Source organism: Melanotaenia boesemani, chromosome 13 (assembly GCF_017639745.1).
Source record: "Melanotaenia boesemani isolate fMelBoe1 chromosome 13, fMelBoe1.pri, whole genome shotgun sequence".
NCBI lineage: Eukaryota > Metazoa > Chordata > Actinopteri > Atheriniformes > Melanotaeniidae > Melanotaenia > Melanotaenia boesemani.
The window spans coordinates 17,356,369-17,379,592 of record NC_055694.1 but is presented as its reverse complement, the minus strand read 5'-3'; the positions used below and the strand labels follow the sequence as shown (position 1 = coordinate 17,379,592).

The 23,224-nt window shown below is 38.2% G+C and overlaps 1 protein-coding gene across 2 annotated transcripts in view; it reads right to left on the bottom strand.

Moving 5' to 3' along the window:
* Positions 1-23,224, bottom strand: part of cpne5a (copine Va) — a 79,342-nt gene that overhangs the window by 29,974 nt on the left and 26,144 nt on the right. Inside the window, exons 4-10 of one of the 2 annotated variants that reach the window (XM_042004335.1) lie at positions 18,943-19,046; positions 17,881-17,920; positions 16,963-16,977; positions 16,728-16,804; positions 5,751-5,814; positions 2,397-2,500; positions 768-872 (exon numbers count right to left, since the gene is read on the bottom strand). In XM_042004335.1, coding sequence (XP_041860269.1) covers positions 768-872; positions 2,397-2,500; positions 5,751-5,814; positions 16,728-16,804; positions 16,963-16,977; positions 17,881-17,920; positions 18,943-19,046 — 509 coding nt within the window. The remainder of the gene's footprint in view (positions 1-767; positions 873-2,396; positions 2,501-5,750; positions 5,815-16,727; positions 16,805-16,962; positions 16,978-17,880; positions 17,921-18,942; positions 19,047-23,224) is intronic. The other variant, XM_042004336.1, reaches the window with a different exon arrangement.

The window sequence follows — 23,224 nt, the reverse complement described above, 5'->3', positions numbered from 1 at the left end:
AAGAGAATTTAAGATTGCTGTGCCTCTACTTAGAAATGGTTTCTGTCAAAAAACACAGCAGAGCTGACTATTGATATTTAAAAAAGAAAAAAGAAATGGCAAGACTCCAAATTTCTGTGGATTTCTCTTGCCATACAAAACCTCAAAGGGAATCAGGTGTCTTTCATGCTTCTGCTCCATCTGTCTGACCCAATTAGCTTCTCTGGGCCAGTGAGCAGAGACAGGATCACAGCAAGGAACCTTGCTGACACCCGGTGTAGTGGGGAGGGCAAGGTTTAACGTGTTTTCCTCTGATGACTGCCCGGGTCTCCATGCACACACACAGACACACACTCTTGCATCTAGTAGGGCTGCTCTGTTTATTCCAACCAACTGTCAACATCTATAGGATGACGAGCACAGCCACTCTCTCTCCTCCATGCTGTCTTTGTTTATCTTCATATTTTTAAATTTCCTCCCAAAACTCTTCCAGTCGTGAGACTTTTTGTTTTGAAGAGAGTCAGATTAAATAGAAGATGTCTCTGCCAATCAGATGCTGCCAATCAGAAATACTGTGAAAGGCTGTTGCTGTTTTTGGGGAATCAGTGAAAAGCTAAGAAAACGTAATAAATATCAGTTTGAAAAAGCAGATTAAATAATAAATTTTTCCTGAATTTGATGAACGATTCAATCAGAAAATGTACAACATATCATCTAGGCTTGATTTTCCCTTGAAAATCATTATCCAGGTGTCTGTATTTAAAATACTTAATTGTCTTTTAACCTACCTGTCATAGTCTCCATTGCAGAGTGCTCTGACGGGAATGGAGAAGGGCTGCCACACAGGGTTCAGAGTGTTTTTCACCACTTCAGTCTTGTGACAGATGGTGAACCTGTAGCAGAAAATCAACAGGAGTTTGAAATCTTTCAACGTGCATCTCCAAAAACAAAACCCAGTGACAAAGCTTCCCACAACAGCTCTGCTTTGGCATCATGTTAGCATAGATGTATCGGTAACACTTAACAATAAGGGCCACAAAATTTGCTTAGTTACTCAGCAACTAATGCGGAACGAATCAGGTATTAATGATTCATTATTGATTACCTGAGCTTCACATTCCTGTGAAATCGGATAAATTACCAAATGATTACTGAATGCTTATTTAATGGTCAGTTAATAATAAAATTACTGGAAACTTAATCAGGGATTCATTGCTAATTAATCATTAAATTGTTAATGATGACATAATGATTCATTACTCATTAAGTACGTAGCATAAATTTAACTTTACATTAGAGGCCACTAAAGGGTCAATGACTAGTGAGATAATGATGAGGTACTGGAGAACTAGCGCTGAAGATTGGTCTTTAAGCAAATAGTAAAAAGAAGTTTACAAGGTTCTGTTGCTTAGCTTGAACCTCTTGAACCACTCGCCGGACACGAGGTAAGATACATTACTAAAGAACCATTAATTAATCATTATCTATTTAATGATCAATCAATCCCTGATCAGGATTCCAGTCATTTTATGACAAACTGATCATTAAGTAATCATTCAGTACTCATTAGTTAATTTATCCAACCATTGTTACACAGTCACTGAGTTGTCCAGTGGGTTTATATACTAAGAGATAATTCTTCTTTTTTTTCTGTGAGTTAGTATCTGGTTGCTGTTGTACTACTTTCATGATATGTCTTTTTGATTTGGTTATTATTTAAAAACTCTTAATGACTAGCAGCTCTGTTTTATTTTTTTTTTTTTTTTTTGCAAAAGTTGTAAGAAATTTTCTGGTGTGTTCATGTACAGGTGTAACAGTTTGTTGTCTGGTGATGGTGTGGATTGAAGGGTCGTTTCCTTCTGTCTGTGATGTTTTTGTCTCCTTTCTTCTTTTCCTTTTGCTTCTTTTTGCTATTTTCCATCTTTTTCTTTCCCGTCCGGTCAGGTCCAGTAAGATTACATAGATTCTCAAAGTAAATAAAAAAATAAATTAATCAGATTGTCAAGAGGAACCTTACCCATAGGCCTCCCCTTGGCAGAGCAAATTTGTTCAGCATGACACAGCAGCTAGGTTATCATTTTGCTTGCTATGATGCTGGACAGGACATGTTTAAAAAAAAAAGCTAATTTGTCCGATTTCACAGGAATGGCAATCTAATGATGCATTAATAATTAATTTATTAATGAACCATTTGCTCCTGATTCATTCCTAATAAGTTGCAGAGTAACTGAGTAAATTCGCTGGCACCTATTATAAAGTTTTACCAATGTACTGTATCTGTAGGCAGCCAAGCTTAAGGAGTCTTAATCTAATCCTCTCGATCTTGGTTCCCTTTCTCTTGGATCTTTAAGAATTCCAACCTGGCTTTGAACACACTTAGAAGCTCACTAATAAAAAGATCCATTTGACAAACTTACGTGCCATCTTCATTACTTCTATAGAAGACCATGAAGGGGTCTGACTTTCCAAAGAAGTCCTTTTTATCCAATTTGTTGGCACAGAACTGCATGGTGGCATAATCCTACAAAAGAAATAAGAGTCAGTGAAAAAGAAAAACAAAAATTAAAAGACATTATGTGTCTATACTTCTACCTCTGCTATGCCTTCTGTTTTTTGTTTATGTACTATATGTCCCAAGATATGAGAGCACTGAAACACCAAAAAAAGAAAAAGAAAAGAAATACTAACTGAATCCAAATAAGAGCGAGCAAAACCACCCACTGGGCACTAGCTTCCAAAATCTACAAGTGCATTCATTACGATTTCTTTAATTGCCAGTACTGAAAATACCTTATTTGTGCAGAGTATAATAAGTTACAATGTGAGGCACACAACATGAGCACAGAAATGGATTCTAAAACCCTGCACAGGCAGCATGAGAGTTGGGGGCTGTGTACAAAAAGGATGAGGAGATTTCGAGTGCAGCTAATGATACAATATAAAGACTAGTATTATTATAATTATACTTATTTAGGCAGCATTTCAATGTGTACTGCTGTATCAAGGACAATCTCTACAGCCCTTAATGCTCTTGATTTCAACCAACCTCCTGTGGTCAAGTTATTAGTCTGGATTTCATGATAATAAGGCTGTGCAGCAGACACACTGGACGGATAATAGTCTAGGTCTCTACAGCTTTTTTCATTGCCAACCAAGTACTGTTAGCACTGTGTGAGCCATTTGCACAACTTTTTAGCCTTGAAACATGCTGCATATCCAAGTCAAGATTTTAATTATCATATCAGTTTCAATACATGATAAAGCAACAAGACATTTGAAGCTTTTCCCTGCAATAGAGGAGCTGTTTTTACCCTGCAGGTCCCAGGGCTTTTAGGTTTTGAAGTGCAGCTATTTGATCTGAATCAGCAATGTGATGAGCAGGGTCTCTATTGATTGCTTTGACCCACATCAGTGTGGCGCTCCCCGGCTGTGACCGACCTCTCACTAACCCCATCACATCACTTTATGGTTTGGACACAGATTTGGAGCACAAACCTGTTTTATTTTGAGGCAGCTGCTGACAGAAAGATGATCAGCCACATAGAACAATAACACATGAAAAGCTCTTCTGAAAAATTAGCTAACTTAGTCATCTTGCCATTTGCAATCAAAGCTTTGTTTTTGTTTTTTGTTCTTTTTCAGTCAAAAATAGACATGTTCCTTCATTAGGCACAGATAACACAAACCCACTTTGGTGCTTTGCAGTGTTCTCTCATTAAGTGGGGAAAAGGCTGAACATTTATTTCAGCAACTGAGATTCAGTAGCAGCAGGGGAATACTGCATGCGGTCTGCATCTTTTCTCTGCTCTACCAAGATGCATGGGATAAGTGGCAGAGCAATGCACATAGTACTTTCGCAAAGTGGGACTGGTCTTTCAAAGGAACACAAAGCAAAGCAGACAATACCTACATTTGTGTTACATAAGCTTTTCTGACATCCTCAGGATCCCAGACTGTAGTGATTCACCAAATAAATCATGTGCAGGGATTACATGGATCTAACACAGCTCCTTTAGATGCTTTATACATTACTCCATTCATTCCTGTGTTTGCTCGAAGCCTGAAGGGAAGGATTTTTATCAATGTAAGAATCAGTCTTTACACTTCACAGAAAAAGCTGAAGAAAAAAGTAATAATTTACTGATAACAACTGAATCAAATGTTGGACTTTAAAGATCTAAGGATATAGAAGAATACATGATGTACAGATACAACTCTTTAGACCACATTTGTAATTATGGGTTCTATAAATAAGCTTAAATTTGATTTCATTGTGCACTGGCTCTTTTTAATTCATAAGCAGATGTACACTTTGGGTTACAGCTGTCATATGTCTGAGTTTACTTAGATTAAAATCAGAACTGTAGGAAGACCAGGAGGAAGATTTGAAAATGAGCCAGCCACTGTCATATGTGCCAGAGATAACGACAGCCAAGAGGAAGCCTTTGATGCATGCAGAGGCTGTTGCTCTGTCTAATGATACCTGGCAAATCCACCTGGAAGGTGAAAGCCAACCCTGCAGAACTTCCCCTGCCGATTCCTGCTCTGCTGGTCTCCTTTTCCCCAAGCAGGAGTTGCAGTGTTTACCTGAGGCAAAGCAGTAACTCTGTTGCCTCCATTTATTGGTCACATGTGAATAACAGAATAAACACCATCCACACAGGTGTTAGTAGTATAATTCACAGATATAAAACTTGTGCTGATAGTAGTGTCTTTTGCAGCTATCCACTTATCTGTCCATTCTTTTATTTTTCAGTTCTGTTCACAAGACTAAGTTATTGCCAGGATTAAATTCTGTGTGAACAGAGCAGATCTGAGGGGATATGTCATGTCTTTACATTTCTAATTGGCTGTGGAAGAAAGGAAACAGTCATTTGTATCAGTAATGATCATCTGCATGTATATTAGTGTCTTGAAGTGGTGCTTTACACTGATGTTTCTAACTCCTATTATCATAGATGCAACACACCTGATGACTCACAGCAGAACTTTAATGACTGTGAGCACTGACAGTCATAGGCTAGCAGGGCAGACTCAGTAATGGTTATCGTAGCAGTTTCATTATCAGCACAGCTGATCTGCATCATCCTGATAGGAAACGGAGGGATCAAACCATTGTCAAACCAGTGATTTTAAGTAACAAATTGCAATTAGAACAAAGCCTTGAATCATCAGATCATTACTTGTCTTACAAGCTCATAAACATGTAGACAGAAGCTTGATGGCTAACTGTACAAAGTGGTCAAGAGGCCAGTAAGTCCTGCTGTTCTCTGCTCTTTCACTGGCAGCGCAGTTATGTCATTATTTACTATCTTCATGTAGCTGTGTGGAGGAAAAGCCAATGAGCATTAGTGGACACAGGTTATTAATGCAGACTCATGGAGTAACACACCACACATCGAGGCAAATGCAGGATTTAGTGATTGAACTGAAGGCAGTCTCATTAAATAGCCATTCAACCTCATAGAATATTCACTATATACACAATTTCCAAATAACAAACACATTTGCACGGTAACACTGTGTATCCATTTAATGGGGACATTTATGAGAAAATATATCTCTCTGACGGCAAGAATATTAAACATCCTAGTTCACTTTAGCAGGCTTGTGAGTAGTGTTAAATGTGCATTTTGCACCAGTTATGTTCAATTAAACTTCATGGAACATTGTTTGAAGGGGACAGTTAAAATCAGATCAGTGAATACTGTTTAATGTTTATTATATAAACAAATTTCAGAATGAAACTAAGTGAAACTTTTTGGACTTACTCTGCAGTTTCCCAGCTCCTCAGCAGACAGGATAATGGTCCCACATGTCTTCCCAGGTATGCCACTGTGAAAATAGACATCATTCACTTTTGCAATAAAAACTGTCACAGAGACTCCCTGGATAAATATAAATTTTAGTGGCTTGGCACTAAGAGACACTGTGTTGTACTTTACAATACCCACAAGTCCCCCCCAAAGAGCAGCAAACTCTTCAGGCTAAAATTTATCAGCTGCTGATATATATTTTTTACAATCAGCTTCTTATTGTTAGCTGGATGTTTATGAGGAAAGAAATCTATCTAATAGTGAGAGGCAGGCTTTTCCTTTCATTCTGTGTAGGTCATATTTTTCTTGAGGTTTTATAAGATTTATAGATACATTTTATCTCAGGTTCACAAAACAACTATTTTTTTAAGTTATAGTTTTTCACTTATAAACTTATTTAGATTGGCAATGCTATTTAAGTCTGACAGTTTGAGAACTCTAATGAGCTTGATTTCTTTTCGTACCATATGTGAAGGTAAAAAAAATGTAAATACATTTGCTTTTACTTTGTTGAGATCATGTCTCATCAAACTCTCCAGGTTTGTTTACCACTGATCTTATTAAGTGATCAAGACATATTACAGCAAAAGTGAGATCATTTTTGTTTTTACACATCCCATTTTTATTTCCTTGTCAATCCTCTGGCATTATTTAACAAGATAAGTTAATGCTTCAAATGTTGTTTGGCTGGTTTATTTTTTCCTGTTCATAAGTGGTACAAAATTTGATTTTCCTACATGGAATCTCACCTATTTCAGAACTTGGGCACATTCATCTACCACACACAAACATCAGCAAGACAAAAGAGATGAGGACATGGTGCTAGACTTCCACAGGAAATCATTTGACACCTGTGAACATTCAGGGACTGGATGTTGAGGTGAATGGGGAGCACAAGTACCTGGGTGTTCACTGCAATAATGCTTGGACTTGTTCACCAACACTGGCATGCTGCAAAAGAAAGGCTAAAGTTGTTTCTAAGGTTGAAGTGTGCTTAAAATATTCTATGACACTGATAGTGTCAATCCTTTTATACTCTGTGGTCTGTGGGGTGCATATGGACAGAGCAGGCCAAGAAAAAAGAAAAGAAAAGAAAAAAACTTGTCAGTATGACCAGCTCTGGACTGGGCTGCTCTCTGAACTCTATTGCAAATCCATTAATGAGGGAGAGGAGAATGCTAACCAAGGTAGCATCAATTGTGTTGAATGCCTCTGACCTCTTGCACAAGATTGTAGGGCCTCTGAACAGATCCTTCAGCTGCAGACTGATTCACCCACAGTGACTGTAGAAGTGCTACCACTGATCATTTATCCCTACAGCAATCAGACTTTTAAAATGTAGCACCAGAAACCCACTGCTCTAATGAATCACTGGTCCACACTACGATTCTCACCTTTTTTAGTACAAAATTTCTTTTTTTTTTTTTCATTTAGTGTATTTACAGATCAAATATGTATGTAAATCAATACTTGTATATATGCACAACATATTGAATCAGACCTTTGTTGAGAGTATTTGTAATCTTTTATTTAATGTTTATCTGAACTTTCCATCTTTCACAGAACAAGATGAATTTCAATTTTCCAATCACCATAGCACTCCAGCTGCTGACACTCCTGTCATCTTTTCATATAAAGAAGGAAATTACATGTGTGTCCTGCTGTGGCCTTAGCTGGAGTCCAATCATTAGGAGGTCAAACTTGCTGCAGATCCTCATCAAGCTGTGACAGCTGATCTGACTGTCATTAATACTGGATTCTATACCAAACCAGAGGCAGTCTGAAGCTTTCATTATTAACAAAGTCAATATGAAGCACAAACCTGCAATAACTAAACTTCCAGCCACTTTCATTTTACCAAGAGACCTATTAAGAGATAGAGTGTGCTTCCGTCTTTCCTGACAGTGCAGAAAGTATTTGCCTTTTTTTTAAGTCCAAAGGTTTAAGGTGTTACTCAGGCCAATAATAGATGTAGTGCAATGTTCCAGAAAAGCAAATGTAGACCCCCTGGCATAAAATATGATTAATACTTCAAAACAAATCTGGTAACCAAAGCTTTTAACTCATTTAATGAGGCAAAAGATAGAATTAAGTCATTGTCTTCAGATGGCAGACATACTTAATTCTCAGGGTCTGTCTTTAAGGTCCAGAGAGACTGCTCTCAAGGTGAATTAACTGTCCTTGAATTATTGATGTTGTACTCCCAGCTGACGCTTTGTAGTTTGTTAGCACGTGAAAGAGCTAGTAAAATGTTCGCCAACAGCCCATAAACCCTGTGAACTCCCCAGGTCAAATTATCTCTTGAGGTCATAGTAATGGCTGATAATCCCATCAAACTGGGCTATAAGACCCAGTGATTGGTGAAATACCAACCCCAGATGCATCTCTCTGCTCCAATCAGTGCTGCTGATAAGAGGGCAGATACTGCAAAGCCAGTGGTCTTTTAAATTAGTTATGCATTATTGAGCATGGCATTTCTCTGACAGTTACCTGTTAATGTGAAGAGCGAGCATGTGCTGAATGGATAAATGCAGTTCCTGCCTGCTATGGTACATCTGGTAGACTATAATGTGCATGCCTTCCTTTTGCTATTCAGCTTTTCAGCTCAAACTTGACTTTAGGTAATATAAATCATCTTGCATGAAGAGACATAATTCCCTCAGCTTTCATTGACAGACATTTTCTCAGCGGAAAAACACAGATGATGAAATAGTCTGAAATGTACTGGGGAGTCCTCCTTCCGCCTGTAATTTCTTTATTTAAAACTCTTTCACCTTTGTTCTTTTAGCATCAATTTGCTTTCTGGGTTGTGTTTGATGGTGTTTCTTGGATGTGGGGTGACACAAACTACAGTGCCCCATATTGTAGCTATTATACATTATTATACGTTATTAGGAATGATATTCAAAATCAGAGTAATGTGCAGATAGTTGAGGGGCTTTGATGTGATAGTTTTTTTTTCAAAGACACATGTTGACAGCTTGCTATCTTCCATGGCTTCTGTATTTCCGTGAAGGATTAAAGAGATGTAAAACATAACAGTCTCCCTGCATCACATCACAGTAGGTGAGTAGGGGCTGCATACCTATATACTATAGAACTGGGATTCTTAACACCATTCACACGGCTTCATAATTCATAAAGTCACTTACAAGCTTCTGCTGTACCCAACAGATTGGTCATGACCAATCCAATCCTTGTCCACACTGCATGCTTTTATTTACAGTCAGATTAACATCATATTTGCCATTTGCTCTCCTCAAGAGAAACCCTGATGATCAAAGGTTCATAAAGTTAACTAACAAGTCGAGACATAACTGAAACAGGACCTTGGAGCAACGTGGCTTTCCTAACTGAGAAAGAAGTGAAGGGAAGTACTGCTGTCATTCTCCTCACTCACACTAAAACAGAGTTAGCCACAGCTGCCTTGACAGATGCCCTGTTTGATCAACTGAATGGGAAGAGATCAAACAGCATATTTCAGCATCACTACAATTACTTGGCTAGAGATTTTGATTCTGCTGTTCTACAGAATAGCAATGAGACTACTGGTTCTCTGTTTTTGCCACAGGGGAGTACATTCCAGCTATTTATCCCTCCAAAGAACAAGCATAAAAGATTATAGTGCATGACATATTACATTAGAAATATTCAGAGGCAATGTATGGCTTCTATAATTTCCCATCTAGAGGTAGTTGCTGTTGTGAAATTGTGATTCACTAAGCCCATGTTCTTCATTACCTGTCAGGGGAGCTGAAGTGGATGGAGGTGGGTGAGATTAAAGTCCAAAAAGGGAGAGAAGCCATTGTTGATGCAGTTCACATTAGGTCATTAGGATGAGGAATGGTCTTGATATTTAACAACGCAGGAACGTGTCAAGCATACAAGAGTAAGGGGGCGAGGTTATCTTCTCAACAACACAAGTGAGAGCAGAATAGGAAGATTTTTCTTTTTCATACTGCAATTATTGCAGGGTTGGTCCTATTTTCCTAAGCAGTGAAACGACTGCATGCTAAAAAAAATAAATAAAATATTTTGCAATTTCACACTCAAGTGGAGGTAAACCAGTGTTACACATCATTTTAGAGGATGAAGAACAAAAAGGCTTTATTACACAAAAGAAATTAGTGACTGCCCAGGTCAGTGAATCTGTCTAGATGACAAGGGGATTGCAATAAATTGACTAATCTTACTGGAACTCAGTTGAGTCAAAGAGCAACAGAGAGACTGACAGACAGACCACCTGGCTGTGTGCCACTGTAAACGTTTGGGGCAGTGGGCCGATCATAGCTGACAGAATTAGACAAGGTTGGCAAGACTCTATGTGGATTTAAATGAGATTATACAACTAATCCCCCTGATCTACATACTCTGATAAGCATTTATAATCCCTCACCTCACCGGAATTAAAAAAAAAAGGTAAAGGAGGATGAAAAGTGCACTAGTTAATTTTAAATGACACCAGAATGCATATGGAAGTCCTCAGAGAGAGAAAGAGAGCTGCCTCATATTGGTTTTACAGCTAGCGTGTCAAGCAGATGGCTAAAGGCAAACTGTGTGAAGCTCTTTGAATCTTTGTTAAAAATGAGCACAAAGGTAAATAGGGCAAGAAAATGAAGTGAAGAAGAATGTCAGATGAATGCAAAAACACAACAAGCAAATAAAAGTGTTTGCTCTTTTACCAGTGGAGACAAGTTGCAAGTCAGGATACCAGTTTACATGTATCACCACCATATCGCCAACACCAATGTGATCATTAATGGAGCCACCGTGTGACCTATAGAGACTTGTTAACCGGGTGCAAAATAATGATCACTACAACAGCTTCAGTCAGCAAACGCAATACACATGTTAACACGGACATTAAATTTAACATCCTATTAAATTAAAACTAAATTCCATTTTAAGCGTGTGCTCTGACAAACTGAGACCTGTGTTGGCATTTTGATTACATAAATTTCAACGCTACTTTAATTACTACAACAGTGTTTGATTTCTTGGGATTCTAAATAAATGAGGCTTTCATCAACCACCTGCAAGCTAGAAATCACTTGTTTTGACAATGAAGGGGAAGATTAGAAGATGTTAATCAGAAGGACATTTTCCCATCTAAATGCTAAAACTGCTCAAGCCACAACAGTGAGCTCACTCCAACTCCTGTGTTCTCCCCTGCCAAGAAGACAAACCTTTCATGACATATCAAGTCCATTTCAACTACAAAGAGTACAACATCTTTCTCTCAGCGGCAAGAAAAGCTCAATTCTCATTTTTGTTACACTTAAAAGGTGAATTGCATTTTATCCCACTTTTCCCCTGCAGGTGTGTGACATCAACAATCTTACTTCGCTCCCTTATGAAGCAAAACTTAAACTTCTCCGCCTCCATCCCCCCCGCCCCTCTGGTGCTGGGCAAAGGAAAGTGAATTCATGTTGCACTGTCGCCCTGCCCAGATTGTTTTCAGCTGCTATAAAGATCAGCAACACAGAAGTTTTCAAATGAGCCAGCAGAGCACTAATTCACTGCGTTTCAGGTTGTTCTCTGACCTTTCCAGCAGATAATACATCTGGTCATGACAGAAACACTTTCCACAAAACAAATTGGCTAGGCTTTCTTGCTGGGTAAAAATCTTCCTTGTCTGTTTTTGCTCCTAATACTATTATTAATGGGAAGAAAAAATCTATTGAGTGTTATATACAAAGCTTTAACAACCAAAACTTTTAACAACCACTGTATATATTAAATTAATTGTTGCACGGCATGACAAAGAATAGATTTTCTATCATGTCAGTGTTATTAACAAACTAACAAATCAACTAATTTGTTGGAAAGTCGGGTTTACAAATAGTTTACAGAGTATTTTTGTTATTTACGTAACCAAAACAGTGCCTATAAATCCCTAGTTTATCAGGGAACAAAAGCATTCTTGCACACTCAGCTTGGCTTAGGTTTTCCACATTATTACAGAGGGACCCTTGTTAGTGCACAGCCCTGGAGCCCAAATTGGTATTTAGGGAGGCAGCAGAATGCTCTAATTGTGTGTGATGTTCTGAGGCAGAGGATGCTGATTACCGTAAGCTGCCTAAAACACTTCACCTCCCAGTTACGTAAAGCAAGCAAACATGGGCTAAAAGTTAAGAAAACACTGTTCCTGCTTCCGGCTCTTCATTTGCAGTATCAAGAGTGTTCAGATTAAGCAAAAAATAAATAAATAAATAAAAATGAACTCCTTTCACTCCCACTCATTATTTAAATCTGAAGTTCATTTCATCTTAGATGAAGTGCTGCTGTGAAGCCTCGAGTCAGTCAGCCAACTACATTAACTAACAACTTAAGAAGAACTGAGTTTTTGAAGTAGAAATGAGACAAGGGATGCCGTTTGCTTCAGTGTTACCTGAGTAAACTTGAGGTGAGTTTCACCATGTGAAAAAACCCTGAAGTTTAAAGTGTTATTAGCATGACATTGTTTATATTTGACAGTGTATTTTCAGTTGGTTGTTATGTGATTTTTTAAAATCAGGCTTTATAAAAATGCCATCATAGAAACTAATTGAACTTGCTAAAGCAAGGCTGCGACCGACTCCTCCCTAAACCTCTCCTTGAAGCAGGTTATTCAGTCATGGGTTAACACAAGATCCCGGTGTGCAGGTCTTCAAGCTTTTGATGTCTTTAAAGTTTACATGAAGGCCAATCAAACAAAAAGCAATAAAGTCAGGATTATTCAGACTGCTTTTTAGCTCTTCCTTAGGCAAACCTGAGTTTGTAGTGACATGACTAGATTACATAATAACAGCAGTTTACCAAACATTAATTCTAAGGAGAAGGTTAGCGTTGTATTAATTTAAAAGAAAAGGTTTGGGGAATGCTAGGTACAGAAAATAAAATCTGTATTTGAGTAAAAATTAGTGATTGAATCTTTGTTTTTTATCAAGTCTAGGAGCATATATCTGCTTCAGCTTTCTAAAGCTGTTAAATGTTCTTATGACATAATTTGACAAAACTGAAAAGTACAGCTAACTGATCAACATTTCAGAGTCAAACCTTGAATTAAATAATGTTTGCTAACATAACATCAGAAACTACTGTTTAAGTAATTAACATTAAAATGACTTAACACCTCCTTCTCAGTCTCATAAAACTGTTCAAGTTTCAAGTTATAGTTTGACACAACTTGTGCAAATTTTTAACACATTGCACTGTCACGACTGATTTTAATATTCAGCCTCAAACCTAATTAAAAGCTTCTTAAATGCATTAAATCTTGACTAGTTTTGGCAAAACATTAGTCACTGAAAGCAAGCTAATTATCTGGTGTCAGCAGAAACAGTCATTTTCCAAATATCATGGTTATCACTTCATTTAACGTGGGAATGCTTGGGAAAACATATCGTTTAGCATGCGCATCAGATAATGTGCCAGTTGAAGCTAACCTTGAAAACTCATTATTGATTATTGCTGTCACAGTCTTTTTTTTTCCCCATATGTCAGATCTAGTTTGGAACTTACTGGAACTCCAGTGTAATATGAACCCGTTTAACTTTGTATGCTGCTTGACAGTTAATGGTGTTTTGACATAAATAAAGACAATATTTGCTAAATCCTGCTTCTTCTATGTATATCAGACATGTCACACTGAGAGATTAGATCTTTATCAGAACAACAAAATATTTAACAAAAAATTTATTAGTTTTACTACACTTTCATTTTCTTTTTCTTTTTCTATTTTATTATTTTCAGGATCCTCTCTTAGGCTCATTTAAGGTTTTGCAATGGTGCAGATTGTGTTGAGCTATGAAGACAGATACTCTCTAAATTATAACATTTGTCTTCAACTATATACAGAACAATACACTGACATCATATTACCTTTTCAAAGCATCTCCACATTTAGGGTTTATTACTGATTTAATTGAATTTAACTAGTCATATTACTTTGGCTTTAACTGTCCTCCTTCCCACAAAAACAGCGATCTAGTAGCGATCCCGTTCCCTTGTGGGATAAAGCGAGGCACTGCACCATAAAGACTAATGAGGGACCTCTTGAGAAAAACAATGAAGAACCCAAAGCACTGCCCCAGCCACTAAAGGGAAGCAGTAGCAGTGCCTGGAAAAAAGACAGCACAGGAGCAAATACCACAGTTTCTCTGAGCTCAGCATTGACAAAATACTAATTATATTCATCATCCTCCTGCTCTTTGTTTACATGCAAATCTCAAAGATCTTTCTTGTCTCTAAGTCTAATGTTCTTTAGTGGAGTCCTCAAGTAACACACGTTGCAGCACCAGTTGCCTACATCTGCCAGAGATTTAAAAACAATCATGTTTTTGTATTATTGTATTTATAAGTATATTTTATGGCTGAGATCATTGTTGTAAACTGTTGAGAAAAAAAATACCACAAGGTTCATTAACACATGACACCGACTCATTCAGCTGCCATCAGATTAAAGAACAGCTCTGCACAAATGAAAGAGGCTGTCTTTACTACAAAGTCACATATAAATGAACAAAAACTTGCTTTTTGCATCAACCAAAAAACCTGTACTCCTTCCTATTTAATCACCACTCTGAATTCAGTACTGCACAAACCAGTGAAACACAAGATTAGTCCTTTAATGATGAGTTCTTTTCCCCACAGTTTGGAAAGTTGAGGTCAGCCTTTGATGTGAGGTATAGCTACCAATTTATGCTTTTTGGGATGCATGCATTTTTTTTCAAACACTATTTTATATATTTTCAAAAATCACATCCCCCTCCCTTTACCAGGCTGTTATGGGTGCAACAAACCCACCCACAATTTGTTCACTTCCAGCTTGAAGCATACAGGACACAGTCACAGTGAGCTAATGGGTTTAACATGCTAATGTTGTGCTAAATTCATAGGCGTAGTGTGTGGTGTAAATCAGCTGACAGGCTAAAAGGTTATTGCCATTTGTTTAATGACTGCTGTTTCCATGTTACCTACACTACTACTACATCTTGATTCTTTCCTGCTGGCTATACACAGAACCAGACCCATGAGATCGGGGATGCAGCTCTCATGGTTCTGTTTCTCAATAAAGATGCTATTCATCTGATTCAGCCATCCAATTTTTTGTATTTTTTTTTCTTTAAATTTCTTTGATATGCACAACTTATTAACAATAGAGTATAAACAGCAGGATTTGTACCACTGTATTAATTCAGTATATTGTAGCTAATATTGTCTAAACTGGCATATGTTCCTAGATTAATAATGGCCTATTATTATCCCAAAGACGAACAAGTCTTTGGAAATTTGTTCAGAAATGGAAGCAAGTACATTACATAAAGTACACAAATGACTTAACTCTATGTATAGTTGTGTCAATAAGAGAGTACAGCTCTCATTTTTAAGATTTTTAATATGTCTGTACTTTCAGAAATAAAAAAGAAAATACAATTTGTGGTGCTAAATATAAGTAAAAAAAGACTGCAGCCACAGTGTTAAAAGTAAATTATTTTATATATGAAAGGCTCATAGACTAGTCACGTGAAATGACAACTATTCACAATTTTGCTTTTATATCAATGCGTTTGAATCAATTTGCCTTACATGGTGCTGTCCATATTTCTACATTTCCTTGCTTGTAGATCATTTTTATACTAAAAAAATTTTGCAACTATAATTGAGATCCTGAGATACAAAAGGAGGTTTGGAATAATATAAAGAAATATGACCACAAAGAGGAGAAAAAGGGGTCAAGCCAGAAAAAAAGAATCTGGTGAATGGATGGAAGAAGCATAAAAGAAAGATAAAGTGTGGAAAATAGGGAAAGGGGTACTGAAATGCCTGTTAAGCAGGTCATTTGATGCAGTTTGACTTTGGAGGGCTTGTTTAAGCATGACTAACATTTTTTTCAGTCCCTGCAAGTGCTTTTCCTCAAAGCTACGGTCCAGAGAAGAACTGTCACTTCAGGATGCACGACAAGGAAATTGAGCACATAGCCATTAAAAACTCCTGGTCTACAGTCTGTCACAACATGTGAGAAAATCTCATTAAGGCTAGACAGTGTTTGGCAGCTCAAAAAGGACCGAATTAAACTGCTTGATAAACTCCCAAATGTAAAAGCTGTCGGGGCAGTTAATAACAACACAGCAGACTATTTGTATACTGTGGAGACACATGATCATCATCACTATCTCAGCTGTGATCAAGGTGCTCTACTGAAGCTGTGGAATCCCTACTTTTTCAATCATGTCTGCTTGGGAATGCTGATCCTCCTCCCTGCATCTGAAGTGGGGTGTGAAGCTCCTTATTCAGCATACTGGTGAGCACTGTCTCTTGATCCTCCTCATCCTCTTATTCAGCACTGAAGGGCACTGAGCTCTGTAATCCAGCCCACCAGTCTCTGGCAGAGTTCATGGTCGGCACCAAAGCCACAGCCTTCTCACAAACTCCCACCTAGCAGGGCTGGCTTGGGGAGTTTGTGAGCGCCCCATCGTTTCCACATTCAAAAAGACATAGAACTGAGTGAGCCAGAGATCTGTGGATTCAATGCTTCATACCTCCCAATTTATGTCGACATGACGCTGACACTGCTATGCATCGCATGCTGACTTCAATCCACTCTCTGTGCTAGATCATCTGCCTAATGATAGTGATTGTACCGAGGAAGCACCCGATCATGTTCAATTACCAATTTTCATCTAAGCACATTGGTCTAATTTTGCACTGTAATGTGTAATACAGCTGGTCCCAAAAGGAAGACATATTCTTATATCTCCTTAAGTGTGTCAGCTGAATTTTTATTGTCTGATAATATTAAAACACTTGTGTTTTCCAACCTTTAAACTGTTTAATTTTTCTGGTTGATATATTGTATACAAAACCATCTTCAAAGTGGCTCCACTTCTTATCGCACAGTTCCAAATAGCAAAATTGGAGGGTAAACAGAAGAGTAAAATGATCACTCACGCTAGAGGTTTCTCCAAGCGGCTGGCAGGTGAGCCCACAATCTCCCCCAGCGTACAAAAGACCTGTCCCAGGAAGTCCTGCCATAAAGTGGAGGGCATAAAGTGGGATGGAGACAGATGCAGGACAGGGGCATTCAAGTGGATTACAGGGAGTAACAAGGAGAGTTGGTGAGGACTTAAGCATCATTATATGCATTGTACAGTTATATTTTATGACGTCTGAGGCAGACACGTACGTTAAAGTCGGTGGGCTTCCAGGGTGGAGAAGGAGGAGGAGGAAGAGAGAGAAAGACCAGGCAGCAGCAATGACACAACAGAGCATATCATGGAACAAAAGACACATGACTCAAATACCAGACTGTCATCACCCAGGTGCAAGAAAAAAGAGCAAAAGTGGATATGTGAAAGAGCAGATAGTTAGAAAGGGATCGGTATGGTCACGGAGTCTCAGAGGAAGGAAAAAAATGAACACGAGAGGAATGAGGATGGAGGCAGACAAGAGTGGTGCAGGAAACAGTTTACATCCAGAGCACGAAACACAGAGCAAACACACAACAATCAAAGAATCAACATGACAAATGCATCATTGGCTATTATGAAAATTTCAGTAGTATGCAAACCAAATCTGTCAAATACACTATTTTGCACTATTTGTAATGTTTGTGTTTATTCGTCAAAGCTTTCGGCATATAGGACAACATTGCATACATTCACTTAAATAAGAAGTTTACCTGAATGTATGAACTTCGGTTACGCACTCCGCTTTGAATCAACACATTATGCAGAAAAAGCTGTCATTTTTAAACAAACGCATACTGTATGCTGTATGCTAACATAATACACAGGAAAATGCAATGAACAGCTTTGATAATGATGCATAATGTTTCACTTCTCACTTTATTAGAGAAAAAGGGGTAATGAGGTTATTTCAGATGCAAGTGAAACTTTGATTTTCATTGCTCTGGTGGAGATGGATATTATGGGGGGTGGGGTTGTTTGAAACAATTCTCTCATTATTTCAAAATATATTTGAACATATGGATGCTGCAATGTTTGGTTTGCATAGAACCTAAATATCAGAGACATGCACTGATAATTCACAGGTATAATTTAAAGTCAAGCTTCTCATCCGAATAAAAAAGGTCTTTACTTACATGTTTGGCCAGATCTGGACTTTTTGAATCAATATCATATCTGAAATCGCAAAGAAACCACAAACCATAGAAGTTTCAGGTATGAGTAACACAGCAGATGTTACAAATACATTGACCACTGAGCCCATAGACATTTCCTGGTAATACTACACTTGGGTCATTGGAGGGGCAAGTGGGAGGCACCCAGGAAAAAACATGCGTAAGCAATAATTTGACGTTTAATCAAGTAAATCATTCTACAGTTTAGAGATGTAATTTCCATACTGAGCCAGGGGAGACATATTGAAACAGCCCATCAGCAGAGAAAGTTTTTAGCATCTGGTAGTCAAACTTAATGTAAAAGTAATTAAACCTGAGTATACCCAAGCTCCCGACTCTGTGATAAAACAGAGATGTAAATGAGTAACACTAATTGTGAGGGGGTGCACTCACTCCTTTTCCCGAACAAGCTTTCAATGCTGTAAAATGAAAGCATGTCGAATGAATTCGTTAAGAGCCTAAAAATCCTCAGAGACTTCCAGCTCAGTCCTGTATACATTTGTTAAGTCCACCAGGGACTTCATGCTTGAGGGGTATGGGTTTTTAGAGGCCTATCTCCTCTCTTTGAGGTAGAAGAGTGGTGGAAAGAATGATCCTGACCCTGTCCTCAGAGATCTTGAAATGAAACTGCACCTTCCTGACCTGGTCATCAGTCTGGCCTTTTCAAGAGGAAAAGGGCAGGACAGGGGTCTTTGCTTTACTTTGCAGCAGGGAGACTATGGATAAAAACTTTAAATGAAATATTTATAATGCTTATACCAATCTCCTTTTAAATAAATGACTACTGAGACATTGCACTACTGAATAATTCCTCGGGAGAGAGCTGAGCTGTTGACAAGGAAATGAAATTGAGAGACAGGAAAATGGGTTGTGGGTGGGGGGTGAAGCAATAGAAGGGACAAGGAAGGGCGATGAACAAAAAAGAGGTTAACCTAACAGTGAAAAGGAGAATAAACTGGAGGCCAGAAGATCTGAAACACACACACTTTGTGTATTCAAAGCAGTTCAAACAGAATAACTCACACGTCAAAGCGCAGGTTCTGCTTCTCCTCAAAGAAGTAGTCCAGGATGTACTTCCTGACAAAGTCTGGGTTTAGTGTGTTGTCTATCACCTCTGTTCTCCCAAACTGGATCAGAACCAAAAGAGAAGGGGAAAGAAAAGATGGGCAAGGAAGATCTGAGCACAGAGCTTTGAGTCATCACATTATGCACTCCCTTGTGTAGAGAACATCTCCCCTGCCCCTTCTGTTTACCCCCTAAAACTGTAGTCATGGATTATCATTAGATCCTATTTAATTAAGAGAAGTCAGTGTCACTTCTCTTTCACCATGTTTTCTCTTTGTGCAGGGGATGAGTAAAAGGTAGTTTATTGATTGCAGTTACACAGATTGAATTTATCAACTTCACATTCATACCATTGTCACCACTTAAAAGCAGCAGGTGGAGAATTTTAAAAAGATGGTGAAAAGTCTGAGAAAACAACTCATATTTTGTCCTTAAAACCATGCAAATAGCTGTAAACTTCTATCAACTAATGTCAAGAAGAAAATATGAAAGAGGACAATTCTGTATTAAGGTGATGTGCAGGAAAACAATCCAACACATTGTGTTACAATCTCCTCCACAAACACACACACACACACATAAACTGTATCCAAAATGAATAATTCATACTCAGAGAACTGATGTTATGCTGCATAAATAAAACATCTCAACTTAAAAAGTTACCATAAACTGACACAGTGAGTTAATAATAGCAGTGCAAGGGCCTAATGAGGATATGGAACAGCAGGATTACAGGGGTAAAACTCAAAGTGAGGCTTAAAAGAGGAGCATACAAGTAACACAACAGCAGCAGAAACAATTTGAACTGAAGCCAAAATGGAAGCAAAAAGACAGTAAAGCTAGATTATGTGTTACAGTCAAGAGTTTGGGTTTATTGAAATGAATCCTTCTATTAAATATAAAAGTGTGTCTAAAGTCACAAAAGATTGAGTGCCATGTGGCACTACATCCCTTCTTGTGCGTAGGACATGTGAGGGCTCCGTTACAGCTGATGCCAAGAAGGTGACATCTCGGAGAGAAAAGGGACCTATTTCAGTGATAGACCATGAGTGTGATAGCAAGGGGGCTAAAGCATATTTTGTCCCAGGCCTTACAAAAGCCAGTTCAGTCGAAACTACAGCACTGATAAGCCGTCTGTGGAAATAATAAATCTCCCTCTCTTCACGGTAAACCCTACCATGGCAACTACATGACCAAGATGTAAAAGTCAAGGTTGCAAAATGCTAAAATTAACTCTTGTGGGAAGGGGGACAGAGTCTGAGTGCTACCGATGTGCACTTCTTCCCCTCTGATAAGACCAGCCAGAAAACATTTTGAGCCAGTGCTTCAGAAAATCTATCTTGGTAAAGAGATTACCGTCTAGGAGCTTGAAGTGGAAAGGCCAGGCTTTGTATGAATTCGGGGAGATTTTATTGTGTCAGCTGCTCAGTCAAGTGAAAGTGGTGGGCAGAGGAAAGCTGTCTTGCTATAGAAGTAATTACAAATGAGGGAGTTGGAAACGAATACTTTAAAGTCATATGGTAACAGGGTGATGAGCTCCTATTGTGTTTTGATCATTAGACCAAATACATTTGTTATGGGGACACGTGTCAAAGGGTCTGGAACTGGAAAAGAAAGCACAATATATACATGAGAGTTATTACAATATTCTCCTGTAGTTGAGGTATATGAATGACAAGAAGCCAGTGGGAGAGTTTGGCCCATAAAAGATTAATTGGATTACAGACAGATGGTTGGTGGCACAGTGAAAGGAACTTTAACCGGCCATATCTTTTCCCAGGACAAACCAAAACACATTAGACAGAGGGGCTAGAAAGACGCTTAGCTTTTATCAATGCTGCACAGCTTGACTCTGCTGCTTAGCCAGCTGTCATGTGTACTGAAAACACAGCTCTGTATCTCTTTCATGGAGAAACATTTGGGGCTGCACCCACAGTCCTTCAGCTCAAGATGGGGCACTGTAACCAGTGGTGACAGGTGTGGGAGGCTCTTCTCTCTTGAAGATGATTCTTGATGCCTGGTAACACTTGCATGTAAGTCAGTAAAATAACACTTTGGCTTAGACACAGAATGTCACTGTGCTAGCTACATACTGGTACTTCTTATCAGAACAATGGACTTGTGTTTTTTGTGAGCCAAGGTTAGCTGCCCACCTTTAAAATAATCAAGCTCAAGCATTATTTGCTTCTCCAATTGTTTTCTTTCAAAGCAATTTGATTATTTAGTCTGCAACAAGGTTTATGTTTTTGATAGATTGTATATATTTGTTCTGTTTAGCTTTGGTTTCACATTGTGCACTACACTAGCTCACCAACCAGCTGGTGAAATAGATACCTATGTTTTGAAAACCAGCTACAGGATCTACACTGTTTTAAACTTGACATTAAGTGGTTTGGAAACCAGTGTCGTGCCCAGTGGCCTATTGCTATCTGAATGAATTGGTGAATGAATTTGTCAAACGAACCAACAAAAAATATGAAACGCTGCCTATGAGCAATGGTACCACCATCCACGTTGTCATCTTCCTAGCTTCCTGCCAGTCTTGAAAACTCCATTTTGGCAAAGACTACTAAGTTGGGTGGGAGTCTCAGTTTCAGAAGATTGAATTCACCTCTACACTAAAATGCTATTGTGTTTAATTTTCCCTCATTTTTTTGGTCTGTACAACTGTAACTTCCTGTAAATGATTCAAAAGTCTAAACCATTCTCACAGTACAACATTTTCACACCAGGGATGAACTGAACCATTATTTAGTTTGATCTGGACTTGGAAAATTTCTTTTGGACCATGTTCTGTGGAACATTTCACACCTGTAGTTTTAGTCCAAACCAAACTATTTTGAAAGTACCTTCAAAACCAGTAGGTTAAAAACAACAGTTTAACTACTCAGACATACTTTAATACATTTATGTAATTTATGGTCAGTAGTTATACTTTTTTAAACTTTTTTTTTAATAAATCTTGGTAAGTCCAAGAATACATTGCAGTTGACTCATTTCTATTTACCAGTGTGTGAATACTTTGAAAGTACAGAGGATTATGCATCTACTTCTGGAGCTGGAGTTTCATCCAGTTACTATGATTTTCTTCTAGGGTAAAACTCTTTAAGCATTGAAACAAGAAGGAATGGCATACACTATACCCTGAATAAACATAATTTTTTGCATGTTTCCTACTTTACTTTTGCCCAAATGGCTGACCTCAAAAACTGCAACTGTGCAAAGTTTTAGAAAGCTTGTTTAAACTAATAGATCAGAGCTTCTGCAAAACACCTCGGGAGGCTTTGGTCGGTAAGCCTGGGTTAATTTAAGAAAAGTGAACTTTGCTCACCCTTGCTGTCCGAAATGCAGCACACTCTATGAAATTGGTTGCATGTTTACAGCACAACTGATTGGAACTAGAGCCAATAATACAGCTTGTTGATTGCATCATTTCACATAAATCTCTGGGGACACAGGGATCTTTGTATGATGATGGAAATGGCTTGTGTGCCTGTGTACACTTCCAAATCTAGTGAAATATGTTTCTCAGTTTCACACTTTCTTCACGAAGTATGGAAGTGAGATAAAGCTTATATTTATTCAGGTTTTCAGATATAACCTCTGAGAAGCAAGTCAGATAGCTGGCTACAGTCAGATATGCAGGCCCAACATCTTTTTGAAGTCAGATGGGTGGTGTTTATGCAGCCTTTTTGTAGTCTGCGTGGAGCCCTTGTGACACCTTTATATCTGCTTTTATTCTAAATGCATGACTAAAATGTCTCCCCGAAGAGACTGACAGATAATTTCCACAATTTTTTATACAGCCATGTTTCCTTAATAAGAAAAGAGAGAGAGTAGTGCATTTATAATTTCAGTGCATGTAGTTTGAAGAAACATTTCCCCAGGCCTTAAAAATGTATGAATTTTATTACGTCACAAGTGAGCAGACTTGTAAGGCTTGATGTTTTAATATTTAGTTTGCCATCCTTTAATTTGAAAAAGAGTTTAAAAGAAATAGTTTAAAAACATTGTGACCAATCAGTTAGTGCAGTTAATACATCTGAGAGCTTTGGAGAGAAGCATCTGCCGAATGACTGTAGAATAGTCTTTACAGCAGTATTACCAGGCAGTTGTTTCCTTCTCCATCATATCCTGATGTGCTCTGTGAGATTTAGGTCAGAGCTCTGTGCAGGCCATTCGTATATATTTGGCTGAAAATCTTCTGTCAACTGGTAAGTATGGTTTGGATTTATGTATT